Below are 16,647 nucleotides of genomic sequence, written 5' to 3'. Positions count from 1 at the left end.
AGTTAAAGTAATTCCGTGTTTCGTCTGATCGGTGAGTTTGCCAGAGGCCTAATTTTAGTCCTCTATACCTTCCCACTCTTTTCTTATAAGGGAAGGATGGGAAAAGGAAGTGGATTTGATGGAGTAGAAGACTCATAGGAATAGAAAATCCTTTTTCTGTGCGTCTCCTTCGTCGTTTAAAAGTAGGCAATTCATCTTTAATTATAGATATCTATGGGCAGCAGTTGTTTCGCTTTTTCGGCGAATTCAATTGGTTCAGGTGGTCAATTGCTCGTTTGCCGCTTTATGAAATAAAAAAAATGTAATATACCCTATGACACTAGGGGTAAGGAGGCGAATAGAATGACACCTCACTCGTCAAAATCGGTTCGGTTTTTTGGGCTCTAGGCCGTCACAGTGGAATTTACATACGGACGAAACCACATACGTAAAACCAAAACAAATTTACGTATACGCGCGGAAAACATTACTGTCTTTGTCACTCGGGTAATAAAAATTGGACTTTAAGCTTTATTTACCAGAAAATAGACGCACACGCGTCGGTACAAATTCAGTCCGATAAGTTATTTATAAAAAACATTTTATAAAAGTTAATCGCAAATCAGTAGACCGCAGTCGTTAACAGGATCTTCAATTATACAGCCGTATATTTTCGCACGATTAAATCTAGTCAGTTTTATTTAACAAATTAATTATAAGTTGGCACAAGAACTTTGTTGTGATTTTTAGTTACTTTTATTTAATAAAAATGTGTTCGTATGTTATTGTGTTAGTATGTTTCATTATGTGCATCAACGTTGGATTAGGAGAACAAATGCCTAAAGGAGCTATAGGATTTCCTGAGGTCGAGGAAAACCCAAAAGTTTCAAATAAACAGGTTGGTTGTACAATAGTATAAAAATTATTGACGTATTAACGCGTTTCTTGAACGTGCTATGGTACGTTAAACGTGAAGCTGATTAATTTATGTTTTTTGTATTTATAATTTATATTTAGTTAGCTATTTGTAATTTTAATATTGACTTCCTTATCATAGCGGTCAGCAGTGCTTGACCGAGTAACTAAGTCATTTGATTTCTGTAGAAGATAATTATGATTCCGTTTCTCGTTACATTGTTTTGGATAATTCAGCTACATTATGTCTTACTTAATGTGTTTTACGAGTAACTACATAGCTTATAGTTGTAGGTATTGTTATTGTACTTCAGCCATTAACTAATGTCTTTGCAGTATACAAAATGAGATTTTCTTAACATTCTTTACCGATGTTATTTGACTGATGTCTTTGAAGAAGTCGTACTTTACTATTATGATCATTAAGTAAGTGATTTTTACTATCGCTAAGCACAAATAACAGAACATTGTAAATTCCGGTTAGAAGGGCAACATAGGATATTGACATTATTGAATCAAAGAGCCTTCCTCTCGCGTCTTAAATGTGATTACTTATATTAATTATACTTTATTATCTTATTAATATTATAAATGCGAATGTTTCGATGGATAGATGGATGGATGGATAGATGTTTGTTTAAACGTATCTCTGGTACGGCTCAACGGATCTTGATGAAATTTGGCACATATGTAGAACACATCTGGAAGAACGCATAGGCAATAAAGTTTTCTTTTTTAATTCCGCGCGTGCGGAGTTGCGGTCAAGAGCTAGTTATTTTATTTTATTATACTTGTAAAGTTTAACTTTGTGTAAAATTGTGTGTTAATCCAATAAATTATTATTATTATTAGTTAACTATATTTCTGTTACCATTATATCTTGAAATTGAAATGGATGCGAACCTTAGACCTAATATTTCAGTTCATTTATAGGGTATCATAATTATTTGACTAAAGTTTACAAGAACTTTGCTTAAAACACGTTTTTAATTTTTACGTAAATATCCTTCTACTACTACTCTTCAATATATCAATATATTGAAGAGTAGTAGTAGAAGGACTGAGTTCTCGTAATTATAGGGCATGTACACGTAGCGTAATGAAAGTAAGAAACATGTTTAAATAAAAAATCCGTAGTCTGTGTTTACCTTACAGCATCACGATTTAAGTGGCCTTATCCTATATCTATAACACAGATACTTAAAAGTTTACTAACATATCTGTTTGTTTAGTTGCACAAGGCTAAGTATGTTTTCATTGTACTTCAGTTGACACAGATTGTGGAGTGCTTTTGAAATGAAAATTGAAGTAGGTTATTTGTCTTGATCCTTTCATATGGCTTTGGGTTAACACCAATATGACCTTAAAGGTTCTAGGTAATACGGTTTATTCATCATTATACACCTGAACCTAGTCACAAAAGTTAATTATTATAATATTTGTGTCTATTTCTTTCACAGGATCGACAACCAATTTACCTTCCATCGGTGTGTCCAGAAAACGAGCTGTATTATCCAGGCGATCACAAAACTGACTGGATCTGTGACTGTCGACCAGGTAAACATTATTAGTCTATTCCGTAAAATGTTTCTTCATAAGATGAAAGTATGAGATTATCGTAATATTGAATGCATTAAAACTTTAAACTGAATGTATTTCTTACAGGGTACTTATACCATCCTGCGACGGACAGATGCTGGCTCGCCTACCAGCGTGGCCCTTGTTCTGAAGGACAGTACTTAGTGCTACCAAAGTCTTCAGTTTTACCAATATGTGAAATCAACCCGTGTATAAGTGACGACACAGTTATGTACAATGGAAACTGTACAACATTAGGTGATATGAGACCATGTGGTCTATCGTATCCAGCGAAAGTTGTGTGGATAAACGCAACAACTATAAAAGTGGATTGTGTAAAAGTTTACGTAGACAATAGATTTTCCTCGAACATCGAAGAAGAAGTGTTTGCACTTTGTCCTCCTGGATGTAAGAGAAGCGTCAACTTACAATGTACCCCTGATGTTAGGAGATAGTATAAATTTAATTACTAAATTTATATTGAATGTTTTGCTAAATAACTTAATTTTAACTATTCAATTTCATTATATGATAATATATGTACGTAATTGTCTATTATATTACACAATAGAAATAATTTGAAATTTATAAGTTCTTTTCTTTGCCTTTCTTCTTATCTATACCAAAGATTGGTAAAGATAGAAAGACGGATCTTAGTACTTGTTAAATCTCAAACATATATTACTACTATCGCAAACGACATCGCCCGCGTGGACTTAAATAAAAAAAAAATTAGCAGTCTATGTGATCTTCTAGATTATGTTCTATCTACGTGCCAAATTAAAGCGAGATTCGTATAGCTGTTCTCGAGATATTTAATAACAAACAACTATCCATCCATCCATCTTAACTTTCGCATTTATAATAATAGGTATATGTTCACGTAGAACGCGTGGCCACGCAATTCACTAGCAACGTTAAATCATTCAACGTGAACGAGCACTAAAAGTCGAAAACAAAACGCCACACTGGTGGTGCAGCCGCGTAGCAGTATATCTATGCAGTTTAACATCTGCTACACGTTGCATCAAAACAACATGTTGTGGAATGGTCTGTCCTCGGCGGTATTTCCAAACCGCTACGACTTAGGGTCCTTCAAGAAGCGAGCGTATCACCTCCTCAAAGGCCGGCAACGCATCTGCGATTCCTCTGGTATTGCAGATGTCCATGGGCGTCGATGAACACCTTGGTGTTCCCGCTGCTCGTTTGCCCCCTTCTCTTATATAAAAAAAAACATATTGTTATTTTACTATGTACATATTATGTATGTAATGTTCTGTTTATGTCTTTCATTTCAATCGTGATATAATTAAAAGGTATTGATATTTTTTCGCGATCAACAATCTGTTTTAATCTGTGGCAACAAATAGCGTCTTATTATCGTTACCATGACAACGCGCCACATGAACAGGCGACACCACAATAGGATTTATCAAGATGTTATTTGTATCTTGTTTATTTGTAAACACATATGCTCAAATTAATTTTTTCTAGTATTTTTATATTACGATTTTCTATATAAGCTTTACGTACTCACCTTTTTAATAACTTTTTTCAAGTTAAAATGTGTGTCAAGTAAAGATGTGTCAAATGAAATTAATGAAAGTTTCAAATAAGTCTACAAACAAAGGAGGTAAGTTGCTGCTATTTTTATACTTAGATCATTATCAACTTTCCGCGAAATTACGAACTGCCGTAAATACTTTCCTGTTAAGTTTAAAATATTAAAATTTTCAATGGACATTATTTAATTATGTAGGAAATCACCTACAAATGACTTAAAAATCTGTCCATATATAAGATTTTAACAACGTTGACCTGGTAAGCGAGCCCGTTCGTTTAATTTCCATGGAAGGGCAAACAGGGGGCGAGCTGAGCATTATCGCGATTAATCTTTGACCCACTTTGACCATCGACTGACCATCAGCGTACCCTGCGCTGATTAGTTAATGAATCCCCAACAACCTTCGGGGTTTGTAACACTTTTCTCCGCTTGGAAAATTACTAAAAGACGTTAATTTTCCCGCTTTTTCTGTAGGTAATAAAGATTGTTCGATAGCTTGTTATTCGTTTCATTTTGTTTTGTATGTTAATTTCTAAACTCAAAATAGAAGAAAGTAAGTGACCTAGCGGTTCATCTGATGTGAAGTGGCGATACTTTAATAAATTTAGTGTTACCCACTACTACGATGAGCTCTGTGAATTCACTTTCTAAAATGTAGTGGCACTAAACGTGTTAATATTCTTCCTTTGCCCAGCCATATTTGCACCTCCTGATATCTTTTTTAACACTTATAATAAGTCAGGAAACTATTATTTTTTCCTGTTCCATTACATAAATGCGACTAGAGCTGTTGCTCGAATAGACTAATGATCGGGGAAATACTGTGACCTTACATAAGTATCTCCACGTATTAGTTGAAGTAAAATCTCTTCCTTTCACACCTTATGATACGAAAAAATATTTCTGTAAAAATTTTATAATTTTAATTCAATATCGCAAAATAAATTTTATAAATATTTGTTTACATTAAATGGGAATTCCAATTTAATGTTAGTTTAACCTTAACGATAACCCGTGGTCTTCGAGAATACGACATTCGTGGTGACATAACGTTTATTTGTAATACACTTATAGAAATCGAAAAAAAGTAGTTAGGACCTTAGTTAATGGACTCAGCATAATTTTGTAAAACTAATATTGAACTGGTACTGTTCAGTTTCTTTTCTTGTATATACTTTTTTAAATAATCAGATTGTTTTCAGTTTTAAATTAAAAAAAGGTCTCCCAAATGTATTGTCTAAATTCAGAACACATTCTAGGTAACATTCAGATAATGGTCCTTAAAGCCGGATTTGAATCAGCGACCTACGGATTACAATATGATTGTCTTTACAGTCCACCGCTGCACCAACTGAGTTATCGAAGGTTACCACTACATCTATATATATAAAAGAAAGTCGTGTTAGTTACACTATTTATAACTCAATAACGGCTGAATCGATTTGACTGAAAATTGGTGGGCAGGTAGCTTAAAACCAGGAAACGGACATAGGATAATTTTTACCCTGTTTTCTATTTTTTATTAAGCTTAGTAGCATTAAAAGCTAATACGTTATAAAAATTAATATTTTTATGGCTACAAATGTACGTGTAATGTTATAAATTAAAACTGTTATTCCCAAAATAAGATTTATATTAATTACATAAAGCATATTAGCATGCGCAATAAAGAAATATTATGGTTTCAATAGCTGTAAGCTGCTGAAATTGAGGGAACTAGGTCAGCTTCGCTGTAGATCTAAGGGGTAAGGTTTATTAGTAATATAACATGATTTTCTCTTTTACAAGTAGGTCAATGCGTAAGGTAAAAGACTAAGTTAGTGACTAAGTGTAGACATACACATAGACTACCGCGGCGGAGTTGTAACATCACAAATCTAGATTATCTTAAATAATGATATGTACAAAATAATTTTTACCGAAAACATAAAAAGACACTACAGGTGGACATATGTAAAATTATTCAACAATATATATAATACTAGCTTTTACCCGCGACTCCGTCCGCGCGGAATAAAAAAAAATAGAAAACAGGGTAAAAATTATCCTATGTCCGTTTCCTGGTTTTAAGCTACCTGCCCACCAATTTTCAGTCAAATCGATTCAGCCGTTCTTGAGTTATAAATAGTGTAACTAACACGACTTTCTTTTATATATATAGATAGGAAAACTTTTATTAAATAGGAAATAAAAATATATTTTCCTGCATGTGGCAGTGCAGTTGCAGGTTAACGTTTTTCACGGGACTTTTTTATTATGATGTCATATTTTTAAAATACAATGCATACATGGAATTATGATAATCACAATAGTTACTTAACACGAATAGATCTAAAAAAAACCCGCGAAACGTGTTTATAAGTTTATATTGATTTTTTTTACACAATTTACATAAAATACAAATTATGTTGTACTTTTTTACTCGTTAAAGTGTTTTGAGTGCGTATAATTCTATTAATAAAATAAAAGTCTATTAATTCTTTAATTCTTCATTATAAAAATTTATGCCCTATAATAAATATTACTTGATTGTTCCAAGAACATTAACAACATTTTTATCGCCACAAATAACGCCATAGTTAACGCATCTCACGAATCTTGATTTTTTTTTAATTTCATTATTTTATAATTTACTAGCTTTTACCCGCGACTTCGTCCGCGCGGAATATAAAAAAAGAAAACGGGGTAAAAATTATCCTATGTCCTTTTCCTGGTTCTAAGCTACCTGCCCACCAATTTTCAGTCAAATCGATTCAGCCGTTCTTGAGTTATAAATGGTGTAACTAACACGACTTTCTTTTATATATATAGATATAGATGTTTACAGTTAAATAAAAAAGAGATTGTCACAATATATTCAAATTTAAAATGTGTTTTACTGGTTTAACTTTGCATTATTTTCAGTGTGAAATATTTAGTTAAATATTGACTTCAACAGACAACATTGACTTCAATGTTGTCTTTGATTGGGCTTGCTTACAAGTTGTCAAGTTCTGCATCGCCGCAGCATGAAAAATCGTCGTGTGGTTCGAGGTGATCATTTTGTGAGGCGGTGGCGTGCCGAACTTACGTCATGTTTCGCCGCCGAAATGCGATAACGCGAACTATGCCACTAACCCGCTACGACGTCTGCTACGCCGCCCGCTACGCCGCCCTATACGCCGCCCGCCTAATAGCCCTAATCGTCTACGGCACCTTCTAATCAAACTTGATCCCCTTAACCTTCAAAGTCTCTTTGTGCTTCCGTAATCACTAAAGTTTGCGAGTTACATTGGTCAGCGTGAACTGAAATGTGTCCTTTAAATATAATTGACACGTCAACACGCAAATAATTAGATATTGCTGCAATAGGTACTTTATTAGGGAGGAATATATGGAATATATAAGGAAATCTAGTATATTTGTCAATCGTAGACTTTTATTATTCATGCTGTGATTATCAATCAAATATGATTTATATAACACAGCACAATAGTAGCAATACGATTATTTTACATGTATACGCAAAGAAACTGGTTCAATGCCACCGACTTACAAAATAGAAAACCCCAGTGAATAGCGATGCCTGTTCGAATGTAAGAATATAAAAGATGGTGACCTGATTTAACGTGCGAAGTGATTCGTGAGGGCGGGCGTTGCGTGGCCCCTCCGCCCAGTACCACCTTCGTCCGGCGACGGGCAGCGGGCAGTCGAGGCGCTTATGAGTCTCGGGCCAGTCTGAGGCACGCGCCCTCCGCGCCCGCTCGCCCTCGCGACGCTCTGTCGTCGTCCCTCGGCCGACACATGGCTCGCACACCTTAGCCCTGTTGTTATGGAAAAGCGCGGCGCCAGCGGCCGCGGCGAGCCCATTCCCAGCATACTGAAGAAACCGAAACCGCCCCGTGGCGATCTCGTGGACAAAAGTACGAAGATCAAACGTGAGAAAACCAGCTCGAGGAAGAATGGAGATGTGAGCCAATCGTTGGCGCACGGCTGCACGCCGCTTATGTACGCCTGTCAGCAAGCCGACTATAGAACTGTTGTTGACATCCTCAACAAGGACGTGAGTTGCCTGTTGCAAAATTAAATAAAAGAATACTTACTCGGACTCAACAATAAAACTGTTTAACTAGTTGTATGTTTTGTAAGCGCTTATTTTAACATAGATTAAAAAGTTAGCAACCTAATAGTTTGACATTAAATGTTACTCACCACGTATCGTCAGACACGTCAGGGCAATAAAATAAATTGTTCGTTACGTGTTTTAGAAACAAAACGTAGGTATTTGTTTTTAAAATTAAATCCGCGTTGTGGCGGTGTGGTTATGTGAAATGCAAAACAATGTTTTGAGTGCATCATAGCGTCACGCGATGTTTCGCGCCGCCCGGACGGGCTGGCAGACGGGCAAGTAGGTGGGCAGGCACGCATCTATATCGCCTAGTAAACCGCCCGTCAAACTGCGCTCTCGACGAACCCTCAAGTTTTTAACCAACACTACACGTATTTTGATACAAATCAATATTGAATATTATGAAGTCGGCTAAAAAGGGAGTTTTGATGAAGTATCACACAACGTTAATAATTCAACTAATCAATATCCCAGTTATTTTAGGGTAGTTAGATATTCCAAAAGCGACACATTTCTGAACAGTTGAACGATCTTAAATATCGTTTGGGGGTTTCAAAAATGCAATGTTGCAATGTTTGAATAAAGTAGACTTATTAATTAACGTAAGGCGGTATTTGTCTGGTTGAAACTTAATCTAAGATGGTTCAGATTGTGCGCTCTAAGCAATATATAGCAAAGTTAACTAGATAAATGATATTTATTTTTGGTCATAATATAATTTGTTCTAAACTCCGCACCATAATTTAAACTATTTTAGGAAATGCATGTAAAAGGTGGCGATTACTGTTTGTTTTTGCAATGTTTTAACAACTAGTGACAATTAGTTTATGTCCAGCCATCATCGGCGCGTGTTCGTGACCGAGCGCAGCGGTGTGCGCTGCACTACTGTGCTGCGAGCGGTGTTGCACGTGCGGCTGCACGTGCGGCGTGCGCGGACCGCGTGCTGATGGCTGCGCCGGCGCTGGCGGACGCGCGCGACTCCGACGGCCTCACGCCACTACACCTCGCTGTCGTGCACGGCAACGTGCCCCTCGTGCAGACCCTGCTGGCTGCCGGCGCTGACGTCAACGCTAGAGATAACGAACAGCATACCGTCGTGCATTGGGCTACTGGTTTGTGGTATTTTTAAAAATAAGCAAACATTTCGAGGAATTCGCTGTATCTAAATGTAATAAATCAAATCGGTTAACTGAAAGTTATAAAGTGTAATTTAGCGATGAAGTCAAATAAATCAGTGGACAAGCTTTATGCGTTAAATATGTGAAGTCATTTGTAAAAAGTTAAAACTTGCAAAGTTTGTTGTAAGTGTTTCGTAAATCGATGCCATTGATTAGATCTGGTGCGAGTCACGCAAGGTCGTTGTTGGCCGATTGTTAGTAATTTCTTCGTCATTATAGTACAATGAAAACGTAAGTTTGGCCAAAACTCCAAAAGCCGTAAGCACTTAGCTTGAAATTTTGAGAACGACGCCTAAAGCTTGATAAGTATAACTAAGTTTATATTCCGTTACTACTGGGATTTCAAAAGCATTTAACGTGATCGTTCCACATCACTCAATATCACAGTTTAAGGCAGTTATCGGATCAGTTGTAAGTCAAAAGCGAACTGAGTTGTGGCGTGGCTTTCAATTGCAGTAAGTTGTTACAGCGCTGGTGTCATTGCGGTGACACTCGGTGACATCTTACCACCTATACACCTTAATCGACTTCTTCGCACGCCATCCAATCAAAGCTGTCTTGTTCTGTGTGATGTATCTGTTAATCGAACTTCTATGATAGCCGGATAAATACTAAAGTTAGCTGTTATTGGTTTTTCGTTTGATCACAAAGACAAAGATTATACGTTATTTTATTAATATTATAAATGCGAATGTTTGGATGAATAGATGGATGGATGTTTGTTTGAAGGTATCTCCGGAACGACTCAACAAATCTTGATGAAATTTGGCATTGATATAGAGCATTGTCTGGAAGAACACAGGCTACTAATAAAGTTTTCTTTAATCCCGCGTGGACCGAGTCGCGTTGAATGTGAATCGAGCTAGCCGTCGTAATTGATTTTTTACGGCCCTAGTGGCGAATTAACGGATCTGCATGTTGCAGCACTAGAATAGATATCGAATCTCTGCCATTCACCAAGTACGAAGCTAGTTTATAAATAGATTCCAACTTTCACTTGTAGCCGTCAATACAGGTTTTAATCAGGCGAAAGAATTCTTTTCAACAAAAAATATTCAATTTCCAGCTGAATATTTTAAATGATGATGTAGCTATCGGACTGATACAATTTATTGTTATTGTCCCCACCTCCCCATAGTTATATCATTGATTTTCCTTTTACACGTGCAGTGCCGCTGAATCGCCCTTCTAGTTCACTTTAATAGGTGAAAATAGTTAAGTAGTATACAGATTTTTAGAAGACTTTCTTGATGAAAAGCGGAAAAATGAGATCATCGCGGTATATGTAATGTTAAAAGTACCAACTACTCTTCATAACTTATTTTCTAAAATTATTGTTAAATAACATTTACTACAATAAGAAATACTACATAATATGTTATGTTAGATCTGTAGGCTGTATTAGAAATAAAATGAATTATGGACCACAAAACAGGTGGAACAACTTAACATCGTGTACAAAACCAGCCAAGACAAGTTTTTTTTTTGTTGAGTATATTGATTCGACACAAATTGTATAATAATTGCGGTTGCGCTATCGGACTGCGGGTTTGGACACTATTGGGGGGACAGGGAACTCCCCTCTCCCCCACTGAGTAGGGGTTGTCCGGTTTCTGGTGGTATTGAGCGGCGCACAAGGTCAGGCCCTTGACCTGCCTCCAACAGTCTAGGACTAAACATTATAATGGCATAAATTTGAAAAGGTCAAGACGTATCACATTGAAGCAATCAGTGTTTGTTGGACATTTGTAAAGGCTTTAATTCGCCTTTTTTCGGCCTTTAGCTGTCGCTTGAGTCATGTTTGATTAATAAATTGCTGATTGACACGCAATATGACTCTTGATATATATAAATCTTTTGATATTGTTTTATTGTTTCTGATTCGAGTGAAATATAATGAACTTCTAATTTCTAAAAAGGTCAATTTAAATTATTTGTTATATGCAAATTAAACTACGTTTTAAGATACTGGCTTTTCTTTTTGTGATAATTTAATCTAAAAGAAATTTTTATTCCCTTTACTCAATTTATGGTTTCCTTATGTTTATTGACTATGGTGTGTGTTAGTGTGCGGTGAGGTGGGAGCACTGCGCGCAGTGTTGGCAGCGGGCGCAGATGCGGCCACGCCCGACCAGCACGGCGGCTACCCTTTGCATTACGCCGCGCAGATGTGCGGCGCACCCGCAGCCACCGATCACCAGGTTAATAAGTATCTAAATACAAAATTAAAAGAAGTTCTTTATTAGAAAGATACTGGCACTGTTTGTAGGGTATGTCTCGAAAAACCATAAAGATAAATGTTTCATTTAATATATTTATTGAGTAAAGTAACTACCGAACACTATTATGTAGCAATATATTTTATTATGTAGGTAGAAATAATTTATTTGTAATGTAATTGTAAATGTAAAAATGATTCGAATACAAAAAAAAAATAACATCATCGTCAGCCTGTATCAGTCGACTGCAGGACCTGTGCTCTTGAAAATATAACTTCACCAATGCCTTCACTTATATAAAATTTCTTGGCACAAATAAAATATTTTCTGATCAAAACTCCCGCGTTGAGTGGCGGTTTTTCGCTTCGCTACATCGATAAAAATGTACGGATCGGGAATTCGCAAATAAATACGGCGAGGTGAAGAAACTTCGTTTGCGTAGATAACGATGATTAATCGCGAACTTCTAGAATAAGATTGAATATATGTAGAATTTATTCATAATTTTAGAGAAAATAAGGCAATGTGTTTACGTTAATAAAATATTACGTCATACTCTATTGCTATTTAATACCAGCGTTGACTGTCTTTTTTTAAGGCGTCTAAACACTTTAGCTGACTATGATATTTGATTTATTAATATCGTGCTATTAGTTGGTTATATTTTTAATGGTTTTAATAAATATTCGTGGTGGTTTGCCGAGTAGAGCCGAGGCGCTGCGCTGGAGGTGCTACGTGCGCTTGTGCGCGAAGGCGGCGCCAGCGTGGCGGTCCGCGACGCGGACGGGCGGACGCCACTACTGTGGGCTGCCTCGGCCGGCTCTGCCGCAGCGGTGCTCGCGCTGAACCAGGCTGGCGCCAGGGTCGACGACGCTGATAGGTATTGATTACAGTTGGTATCATATACTGTGTATCATCTTGTTTACAGTTGTACCACAAAGAAAATCTAGCAAAATATTAAAATATTACCCATTGTTGAGTCATTTTCATTACTGAGATGATAAATAATTCATGTTAGGTATATCCTTTATGTATTAGGGACGGCTTAACAGCGTTGCACTGTGCAGCGGCGCGGGGACATACAGAAGCTCTGGAGACGTTAGTAGGTCTGTGCGGCGCCCGCGTGGACATGGCGGACTCGCACGGCTGCACGCCGCTGCACTACGCCGCCGCGCTGGGCCATGCAGACGCAACCTCTGCATTACTGGAGCACGGCGCAGACGCCCACCGACAGGACAGGAGGGGCCGTAGTCCCGCGCACACAGCCGCCGCTAAAGGACAGATAGAAACCGTTCGTATATTAGGTAAACATATTATTATAATAAAGTACTCAAAACAGAAATAGTCCAAAATTAACATCCCTTAGTTATAAAATGAATTCACATACTGTTCTATGATAATTTTATTAGCCAATCATGAATTTTTTTTCTTTTTTGTGACTTCCAGGGGCAAGGGGAGCAAATTTATGGCTACGAAACTCTAAGGGTGATTTACCATTACATGAAGCTGTTGCATCGGGACGTAGAGAATTAGTCAAGTGGCTTTTGGACGGAAGGCCTTCCCAAGTGAATGCAACTAATCATGAAGGACGCACTCCATTACATATCGCGGCCGCAACCGATAACGCTGACCTCTGTCGTCTGTTACTTGATCGCGGCGCAGAAGTCAACCTCGTTGCAAGATCCTCTAAGAACGAACCTTTAACACCGTTAGACTGTGCAACTAGTCGAGGACACAGGTCGACTGCAAAGTATTTGCAGATGCATGGCGGTTTACCTGCTTCTAAACTATCAAATACTCAAATAACAATTGACGGTGCTCCTATCACGGGATTATCACAACGTAAAGTGACAAGCACAAAAATTGATGTACGTGATCGTATTAGAATAGAAAAAAAAGAAGTAGTCGAGCTTTCAAGCCCTTCATTGGAAAGGCGACGTACAAAAGATAGAAATAACGTTTATTATACTAATGATTCTTCTTCTGATGACAGGAAACCTCGAAAACGATTTGAAGATAAGCATTCGGAAAAATATCAAACCCGTAAAAAACCACAAATCAAGCTGCAAAAAAGTTTCAGTGATGGTTATGATAGTGAATTTGAAGTTTGTCATAAGAGGGACTATAAACCAAAATACAAACGAAGGCCCAGAAGTAAAAAAAGCAGATCTAAAAGTGAACCATCCAAACGACATGGCACAAGTGCAAAACATCATCGTCGTTATCGCTCGACTTCGGAGAGTTCATCAGATACTGACAGTCACGAAGAGAGAAAAAAGAAACGAACTCGACATAAGCGAGGTAGAAGAAAAACTAGCAGTTCTTCGGAAAACAGTAGTTCCGAATCGAGTGATAGACGGAGCACAAAAAGAAAAGGTAAAAAAACATCTATTCACATTGAACACGATGATAAAAAACAGAAAGTAAATATAGTGAAATATAAAAATATGGATTACAAAAAAAGCCTAGAATCAAACGAAAATGAAGTTGGCAATTCTTTAGACGTATCCAAGACCCCGGCAGAAACAGACAAAGAACAAGCAACAACAAAACCAAAAAGTTTCAGTGAAACTGAAACAGATGCTATTTCGGTTAAAACAAACATGGTAGTTACAGAAGCCCAAATACATATGGAGCGCGAATCTACACTTGATGGTAGTTCTGAACTAATCGTAAAAATGGATTCATCAAATAATGTTGCTATAGAAACATCTAATTTATCTGTAACTCATAAGGATTTAAATGAAGACGCCGAAAATAATTTTGGACAAAACAGTGATGAAATTGCTAATAATAACGAACAAAAAATAGAACACGATAGTGTAAAAATAGATGAAGCAAAGAATGACCCCACAGAAGAAGTAAGTTTTACTAAGGAAGAAATCAATGAAGAAAAATCTTTGAAAACATTAGATAATTCTACAGAAAACTCACAAGGAACTAAGGATATTCCTGAGGATGAGAGCAAGCCTAAGGAATTAACAGTAATTAGTGAAGATCAAAAAACTGAATTGAACAAACAGTCCTTATCGGATGTTGAAAAGGATTCCAAATCAAGGCCATCTTCTGCAGATAAAAGTAAAGAAACCCTCCCTAGACCCAATTCTAACGTAGAATCGCCTCGCAAAAGATCCTTTGAAATTTTATCTGGGCCTGATGATACAAGCAAAAGTGACAACTTACCCCTTGATAAAGAAAACATAGAAACTTTTGGCGGTGATAATTTAGGATCACGAGACAAAAGTAGCTCACCATCAGTATCTTTTGCCAAGAAAGACGAAATATTCAAAATTGACGGCTCTGATAACTCATCTGATCATTTGATGGGTGAAGAGATTAAACATGCTGAAGTTCAAGCAGAAAAGGACGAGAAGAGTGGTAATGAGGCAAGTGATGTTAATAATCAAGAGAAAAAAAGATCACAATATGCATCTACTACGTCAACTAGTAGTGATGTTGCACGAAGCGTCGATAAAAGTAAGATGAAACAATCTCGCGGTGATACGCCCAGTGTCGATCGCGCAGTTCAACAAATTATAATGCATAATGGATCCGAAGAGTACCAAGAAAATGAATTGTTACAGTTCACCTCTCCTAATCAAGCAAGAAAAATCACAAGAGATAGTCAAGTAAGTAGTCGGAAAAGTAGTATTTACGAAACTGAAAGTTACAAAGTCCTTTCAGATGCCAATAATGCTGTTGAAGGAATTTTAAAAAAATCTAACGTAATGGATGAAGGTTCTATAGAAGAAGATAAATTCGGTACTGAAGATAAAATAACTCTTCTCAGGGAAAATTTTTTTGGTAGAGTGCCTAGTGTTAGCGACAATGAGATTTATTACAGCCATTCCGAAGCTGATGGACGTCGTAAGCGATTTCGAAAGAAAGGTCGAACGAAAAGTCGCATAACAATTAGGTCCAAAAGTGAAAATTCGGAAAGAGGTTATGAATCTAGCGGATTGATGGATTCTGGATTCGAACCAAGTCCTAGACCTGTACAAAGATGTATTATGAGTCCACGGCTTAATGCTTACTACCAACAGAGAAATGCAAGTGGGAAATTTCGTGGAAGACCGGACAGCAAGATACCCGTTCGGAAACCTGGCGATAAAAATGCGGTGGATATGAGGACAGTAACACAAAGAATACAAACAAATATGAGACGGTAAGATCCTTATTTAGATTTTATTAGATTAAGTACATGTTAGATATTTAATATAATGCATTTTTAGGTATTATTGCGAACGAAAAATATTTCAGCATCTGTTAGAACTCAAACGGTTACAAATAAGAACCAGCAAGACAAATGAAGCAGTACTGGTAAAGAGAGCAATTGACGAATACAACAAATCTAGTCTGGCCAACGTGGGACTGGGCCCGTACAATAATCCCGATTATTCATTTAGTAGTTTTGAAAAGTTTCTTTACGATAGTTTAAGAAAATTACAGAAAAGTGGAAAGAGACATTTAGATAAGCTGCCCGAGAAACCATTGGATTTTGATTACGGCGAAAGTGAATTATATAAGATGGCTGCTATTCCGGACAACCCTTGTTTATGCACCAGCAAGACCCACCGATGTTTTCATGCTGTACATGCTTATACTGGAATACCGTGTTCTGCATATAGTAAGTATCTTCATTATACTGACCACATTATTCTTAATACTTAATGCTTGCTTCCTGACAAGATTTTTTTTTCTAGTTCCATACAAATGGAATCACCATACGATGCCTAAACCGTCAACGGCGGGGCCGAGTACTAAATCAAAAGGCTTTTTACCAAAGATCAACTCGAAACCACCGACTGGTGCGAGTAAAGCTCATGTTACTTTGGAAGTGTCTCACGGCACAGAGAAACAGTTAATCGCTCTTCCCGCAGAGAAACTGGACAAAAACAAAAGATATTACGTGACGTTTACGGTTAAAGGTTCTGAGCCCACGTCGGACGATAACGCCGCACCTAGCCCCAATAATAAAAGTATACGAAGTGGCTAATTGTTATTGACTTAATATGTATAGATAAATGTTGTTTTCTAATTACGAAATATCGTGTTATAAAAATATCTCAATTCAAATTCGTGCATTAACAGAGGCATAAGTATTTT

General features: G+C 37.0%; 2 protein-coding genes across 2 annotated transcripts; both read left to right on the top strand.

Moving 5' to 3' along the window:
- Positions 1–477: 477 nt before the first annotated feature.
- Positions 478–2,943, top strand: LOC106721446. The gene is made up of 3 exons (XM_014516384.2): positions 478–877; positions 2,355–2,451; positions 2,560–2,943. Exons 1-3 carry the CDS (start codon positions 749–751, stop codon positions 2,925–2,927), a joined length of 594 nt encoding a protein of 197 aa, XP_014371870.2. The 5' UTR covers positions 478–748; the 3' UTR covers positions 2,928–2,943.
- Positions 2,944–7,396: 4,453 nt separating this feature from the next.
- LOC106721688 (ankycorbin) lies at positions 7,397–16,630 on the top strand. The gene is made up of 8 exons (XM_014516715.2): positions 7,397–8,078; positions 8,980–9,256; positions 11,390–11,523; positions 12,249–12,421; positions 12,580–12,845; positions 12,988–15,706; positions 15,774–16,168; positions 16,245–16,630. Exons 1-8 carry the CDS (start codon positions 7,848–7,850, stop codon positions 16,535–16,537), a joined length of 4,488 nt encoding a protein of 1,495 aa, XP_014372201.2. The 5' UTR covers positions 7,397–7,847; the 3' UTR covers positions 16,538–16,630.
- Positions 16,631–16,647: the final 17 nt, after the last annotated feature.

The sequence above is a fragment of the Papilio machaon genome, chromosome 17, assembly GCF_912999745.1.
Source record: "Papilio machaon chromosome 17, ilPapMach1.1, whole genome shotgun sequence".
NCBI lineage: Eukaryota > Metazoa > Arthropoda > Insecta > Lepidoptera > Papilionidae > Papilio > Papilio machaon.
The sequence above is the reverse complement of the archived record's forward strand: the minus strand, read 5'-3'. Positions and strand labels throughout refer to the sequence as shown.